At 34.6% G+C, this 7,092-nt stretch overlaps 1 protein-coding gene across 1 annotated transcript; it reads left to right on the top strand.

Moving 5' to 3' along the window:
• Positions 1-234: 234 nt before the first annotated feature.
• On the top strand, positions 235-7,092 carry LOC145988864 (uncharacterized). The gene is made up of 3 exons (XM_083124122.1): positions 235-252; positions 1,025-1,073; positions 6,750-7,092. Exons 1-3 carry the CDS (start codon positions 235-237, stop codon positions 7,019-7,021), a joined length of 339 nt encoding a protein of 112 aa, XP_082980248.1. The 3' UTR covers positions 7,022-7,092.

Below are 7,092 nucleotides of genomic sequence, written 5' to 3'. Positions count from 1 at the left end.
CGGTTATTATTATGAAATTTTCCAACAAATCTCTCTCCAATGGTGTAGTTATTCTTGCATGTAACAATATCCGTATGGCGAAATCAGCAAGGCGGGAAGCGATTTCTGGAGAGGAATGAAAGGCCAAGGACAAACTGCGATTTCTTCCAGCGGTCAACTTCCTGACTACATTGGTATATATGGAGTCTCAGTACATTTTTTCATCACTAACTAGTTCAACAACAAAGAGAAAAAATGGTCTTCAAGAGCGTGGTAAGTGTTGTTTGTGAACGTGTATTAAAGTATGTAATATTCTAGTTTGGCTATCTATAGTCAGTGATCGTTCAAAGTCTTCCTACACTGCACTACACACACACACACACACACACACAAAGAATTATCTTATATAGTATGGAATATCCGACATAAGACAAAATTCATATAATTTAAAATTAAAAATAGCTACCTAGGTATATTGTATCATTTGTTTCCTTACAATAACACTATGAAAAGAAGATGATGAATTTCATTAATCTATACAACACCAACGCCCGAAAAGGTCATTATCTCTCTGTCGATCAATATGTCTCACTTACCACTCCATCACAATAGATCTGAAAATTTTAATAATACGTGGAATGAACTTCTACCTAAAAATACATTTTGAAGAAATCATTTAGGTTACATTAGATAAGTTTGTTCCCTCTCAAAATATCCCTGCGACCTGTTCCGTTTTAGCTTAGTGAATTACATTTGATTAATAATGAACCTTCCAAACCTTCTCGTTTAAATTTGCGGGAGTGCATAACATATTTTGTCTCCAGGAAAGAAACTAAATTTCTTATTAGCAACACGCTCTTAAAATGCACATTACAATTTCAACTATTATCAAACGATAAATTAAGAGGGTATTTTGAAAAATACAAATCTTGAAAGATTTGGAAGAAATGGAGATTTTCTCGTTTTTATTAAATACATGGCCTATTATATTTACTTATAGAGTAAGTGTACGAACTTTATAAACATATCGTCTTCTCGTTTGCAGATGCCCATCTTCGCCGTTGTTTTGATGATGATCATTGGATCAACCTATGGTGAGTATACATTCAATTGACTTTTAGTTCACACTAGAAGTTGCGTGGATAATTAAGATAATAACAACCAAATAATACATCTTATAGAATATACAGGGTTAGAAAAAATTATGTTAACAATTAAATGGAAGAAACCAATCCATTAATGTTAACATAATTTTGACTAACCCTGTATTATTCAGAAGAATCTATATACTTTTAATATTTTTAAAGGCATAACTTGTAGAAAAGGGAAGGAGATTAGTTCCTTGTTGATTCATAACATATTTTGGAAATGAATTAATTGAACTAGTTGATTATATTTTAAATTCCTTTTCAAAGTCGCTCTTCAGCTATAGCAAATTCTAATTTATTTTATTTTAGCAAAATTATCACCTCATGTGAGTTCGAACAGTTTACAGAAATGTATATTGTGACGAGCACAATAGTCACAATGTTGTGTTATGTTGAGTTATGATGAGTTTGTAATGTGAATTTATGAACTTACGTGTTGTGTTATGTTCAGTTATGATGAGTTTGTAATGTGAACTTATGAACGTACTGTTCAAAATGAAACATATGACTATCGAATATAGTAAACAGTTTGTAAAAAGTTATGTACCATATCTAAGTTAAAAATACAAGAAATATTAATATTGGAATCTAGTTTTATGTTGATACAAATGTGTAGGTTTCAATAATTTGGCGACCCAGTTTCCAGGATTCGAATTAGTAAGTGTTTAGCTATGCGTTTTTCTTAATAATATAGTTAAATAATGACAGATAAAGGGAAAAGATCAACACGAAAAGGACAAACTATCGATGAAAGCTTGATTTCTGACAATGCGGAAATCAATGTTGAAAATTTGGGTTGTTGTAAGGATCCAGATAAGAATGCTAAGTGTATAACTTGTCGCAAATGTGGAAAGTTATATCACCATAAATGTCTACAGTTAGCAACGTTACATTCCAGTAATTCTGATACATTTGATCAGTACTTGTGCAAAGTATGCGATCCGATGTTTAGCCAGCATGGGACTGAATACAATAAAGATACTAGTTTCAATGCATTATTGGAGACAATAATTCATAAAATGGATGACGTTCAGTTACAGTTTACAGAAAGTCAATAGCAGATGAAACAGCAGCTTACAGACAGCCAAGCGCAGATGAAACAGCAGCTTACAGACAGCCAAGCACAGATGAAACAGCTTACAGACAGCCAAGCGCAGATGAAACAGCAGCTTACAGACACCCAAGAACAGATGAAACAACAGCTGACAGACAGCCAAGAGCATATGAAACAGCAACTCACTGATCAAATGAAAAAGTTTTCTGAAAGTCAGGAGTTAATAACAGCGACTCTTTCAGAAAGTTTCAATCAGTCTCTTGTTACGTTTCGCGCTGAACTCCGAGAAGAAATAAAACAGGTGGCTGATGCTTGCAAAATAAATACTAACGCCCTTAAAAATGAGGTTAAAGAGGAATTAAGTGGTGTGCAGTCTAATATAGAATCACTTATTGCAAAGACTTCTTCTCATCAGGAACATCTCGTCGAACTAACGTCACAAGCGGAAGAACAAGCCTGCAATATAAGTGCTGTTAAAATTACACTAAATGAACAACAAGTATCTATTTCTCGCTTAGAAGATGAGATTGGTGTAATTAAAACTAAAATAGGGCACATTAGTAGTACAAAAGTGTTAGCTCCTGAGAATGATAATGCACCAACCGTTGAAAAAATATCTGACGTGTCTGAAGCCAATCAAGTCGATGTAAATTCTCACACTGCACAAACTACTCCAATAACAGCTTTAACTAGAAACCATGTTAAGAGAAAGAAGAAATTTGTTTCTTTTAAAGGCAAAAATACAAACGAAACTTCATCCGATAGAGATGTAACAGATTTTGGGAGTGAAGATTCGAATACTACGCATGTAAAGCAAATGTACAAGGGCAAGAGAACGAAGAGAAGCAGATTAGTTAGGGAGCGTTATCAGGCCATCAATAATGTTAATTCTAAACACTGTACAAATGCTTCTTGCACTAATTCATATGTCACACGAGATATATGCGGTTGTGATAATTCATTACAAGGGCAATTTAACACCGGTTCTGTTCACAACTCGCCTGACAATTGTACTAGCAATGTCCATGCTTGTTTATCGGGCTGTTCAACAAATGCTATGACTACGGATTCTATTAACTGTAGCATTCATACCAATTCCTGCCCATTAACAGTTTGCAGAAATAGTTGTGTGTTAGACAATAATTCTGAACGAATTAATGCTACATATAATCGCGGCACAGGTTTTGGTACTGCCAGAAGTAATGTACACTTCATAAGTCCGAATAATCAGGATAGCACAGTAGTAACTACAGTACCGTTTGACCCAATGACACCTCGTATTCAGAATTCGATGACTTCGTTGAATAACCGTCCTTCACAAGCAATAGTAACTGGCTGTAATGAGACTATGCAACGCATATTAAAAGTGAGTGACTTGAACCTACTCCCAAAGTTCGGGGGAAATTTAGAGAAACAAAGTCCTAGAGACTATATTGATCAGTTAGTTTCAACATTCAATCTAATGGGAGTTCCGGAGGAATACAGGTTGAATAGTATATACAAGTGTTTTTACGGCAAGGCATTGTTATGGTATAATTCTCATAAGAAGAGATTTTCATGTTTTCAGGATTTCGTAGGAAAGTTTTTGCATCATTATGCTTCTGAACAAGTAGTACAAGCACAATTGGCAGCTCTACGAACAAGAAAATATGATCCTAATGTTGATGAAAACTTAGCTACTTTTGCATTAAAACTCTATTCTGCCTATTCAAATTTGGAAGAAGACCCATCTGAATCTGATATGATTCAGTTAGTGTTGCGACAAATACCGAGAAATGTGTCAGAATATGTGTCATGTCATGACATACCAAGTATGGACAGACTGATATCTATTTTAGACAGAATTGATTTGGTTCATTCGGGAAAAAACAAATCTTTTAGAGTTCCAGAGGACCAGGAAGAATTTATGAGAAGAAATAAGACAGCCAAATATCTGAACAACAAATCCAAACAATCATTCAATGTTGGACAAGTTTCTGTCAAAACGCAAGATTTTCGTAAGACCAGGAATTTTACATCTTCCCAAAATGCCGAACCTACAACAATTGGTGGTGCAAGTAGATTTTCGAGCAACGTTCAGCAATCAAATCCATGCTCAAATCAACAGATCCAAAATACTTTACGAACGGATGAAGGCTTTTCATCTCCGAATAGTGTTCAACCAAATACACAAAGTGGTTATAACAGACGTCCAGTAAGAAATCAACGGGGTAGATGTAATTGGAACACAGTACGAAGCAACACTGAACAATCTAAACAACAATCTCAACCTTCTTTAGCTGAACCGTGGTTAAGGCCTTCGCAGAGTATGCAGGTGAATCCATCTGTACCTTTACCTCAGTGGAATGCAAATCATTTAAATTCCATGGTGCAATATCCTACTCAATCGTGGATATTCTCTCCCTGGACTACACCATTTACTTCTTGCAGTACTACAGTAACTCAGCCAAGTATATATCCAGCGAATAACTCTTTATGGTATGGTAATAATTCCAATTTGTTACCACAACCTGGGACTAGCAGTACCGTGACCCAAAGTCAAGTACCTTCGAGTACTGGAGTGTGCAATTTAACAGGAACGACTGCTAATACAAGTGAACATTCATCCTTAAACATGTAAGGCAGAGTAATGAGCTCCGGTTCCTCTGTACAGTTAATTACAAGGAGCATATTCATCACTATACTCCAACATCAATTGAAGATAATCTCAATTATCAGAGCAAGACATCTATTGTTCCCAACCATTCGGAAAAGGAAGTTCTTACTATAAACTTTGTACTCGATTGGTATGAAGCTGAACCAGAATGGGTAATGGACAATGACGGTGTTCTTGTTTCAAACAGAAGAGTTATTGTGTTGCCAGGTCAAATTTGTGACTTAACCATTAACTGTATTATTGATTGTGGGAGTCAAGCAAATTTAATGGATTATGCAACTTGGTTAAAATTGAAAACTATTATTCCTACTGCTAGATTAGATTCAGTGGATAATGTTAAATTATTTTCTTTTGCTGGTGACAAAAGATTTAGAGTTATTGGTTCTAAGAATATTAGTTTAATAATAGCTTCAGAGCACTTTCATATAGAGTTATATGTTATTAAACAGTTACATGCTGAAGTAATATTAGGATTGCCATTTCTTTGGCGCTTCGGAGCAATAATTGATTTCAAGAAGCAAAACATCACATTATCAAGTGATAAGGGAGTTCAATCTAATTATGTTTTAGAAACGACTGACACATTCCCTTCATGTTCTCTTCAAAGTAACTTTGTAACATTTTATAAGAATTCTGAGGAAGAAGAGGATGAAAACTACTTAGCATCAGAAACCGATCTTAAAGCTACTTTAGCTGATAATAGTTTGTTGATTGCTACTGATGAAATGTATGATATATTTGTGAAGTTAATAGTTTGTTGATTGCTACTGATGAAATGTATGATATATTAGTTCATCTATTGAATAATTCAAAATCGGAAACAACCGGTTTCACACCATCTGAACTTTTTATGCATGTTGATTATCACGATGAAATAATAGACAAAATAAGTTGGACAGATGACTTGAAACATTTACCCTGGAAGACAAAGTGTATAATGGCTGAAGCAAATATAAAACAGAAAAACCAAAAGATTAAAAGGGATTTTAATGAACCTAAGCATCCGATAAAATCTGGTGACCTGGTTCTTGTTAGAAACCATCTTAAAAGCTATTAGTGATAGCATTCACAAATTTTTCAGCTTGTATGTTGGTCCTTATCAAGTCAAGGAAGTTAAGAATAACCAAGCACATTTAATATCATTGTCGACGCCAGCAAAGGAACAAAAGCAGAACTTAACAAATCTTAAACTTTTTAATTGTACAGAAGAAAAGAGAAGAGAGCTATTGAAAGAAAAAAATGAGTAACCCAAATGATTTTTGTGTATAATGTTGTATTTATTTTCTTTGTTCTCAATGAAATATTGGTGTATATTTATGAAAGTCATAAATTTTGCTTCTTTGTATAAAGAGAATATGACAAAGAAAATTGCCTAAATTATGTATGAATGGCATGCTTGAACGCAAATATTGTATTGCGTTATTGTTTGTAGAAAGCACTGTGTAATCGTGCCCTTTTTATTGTAAATTTTCTTATTGTTCGACAATTTAATGTATATTGATAATTGTCTCACTCAGAAAATTTTTCCTAAGAGAGGGGATTATATTGTGACGAGCACAATAGTCACAATGTTGTGTTATGTTGAGTTATGATGAGTTTGTAATGTGAATTTATGAACTTACGTGTTGTGTTATGTTCAGTTATGATGAGTTTGTAATGTGAACTTATGAACGTACGTGTTCAAAATGAAACATATGACTATCGAATATAGTAAACAGTTTGTAAAAAGTTATGTACCATATCTAAGTTAAAAATACAAGAAATATTAATATTAGAATCTAGTTTTATGTTGATACAAATGTGTAGGTTTCAATATTTAATTTGACAAACTGTACTACTTTCTTTATAACTTGAATTCAATATCTATTGGTATAAAAAATGACCCAATCATGATGTTTCTCTTGAATTCTAGCTGTAGGAATCACCGGAGTGAGCAGCCAGAACAACAACAAAATCGCCATCGCCACTCACCCTGTTGTTGGCTATGGTCTTGGAGGTTACGGAGGATACGGTCTTGGAGGCTTGGGAAGATACGGTCTTGGAGGTTACGGAGGATACGGTCTTGGAGGCTTGGGAGGATACGGTCTTGGAGGTTACGGAGGATACGGTCTCGGAGGATGGGGAGGTTATGGTGCTGGTCTTGGCTACGGTGTCGGCGGCATTGGATACGGATATTACGGTTAATTTACCTTAGACAACATTATGAATTGTTTGTCGTCTATAGCCTTTAAACAGTTGAAAATAAATTGATACGA

The sequence above is a fragment of the Lepisma saccharinum genome, chromosome 1 (genome assembly GCF_977018435.1).
Source record: "Lepisma saccharinum chromosome 1, izLepSacc3.1, whole genome shotgun sequence".
In the NCBI taxonomy this organism is placed as follows: Eukaryota; Metazoa; Arthropoda; class Insecta; order Zygentoma; family Lepismatidae; genus Lepisma; species Lepisma saccharinum.
The sequence above is the reverse complement of the archived record's forward strand: the minus strand, read 5'-3'. Positions and strand labels throughout refer to the sequence as shown.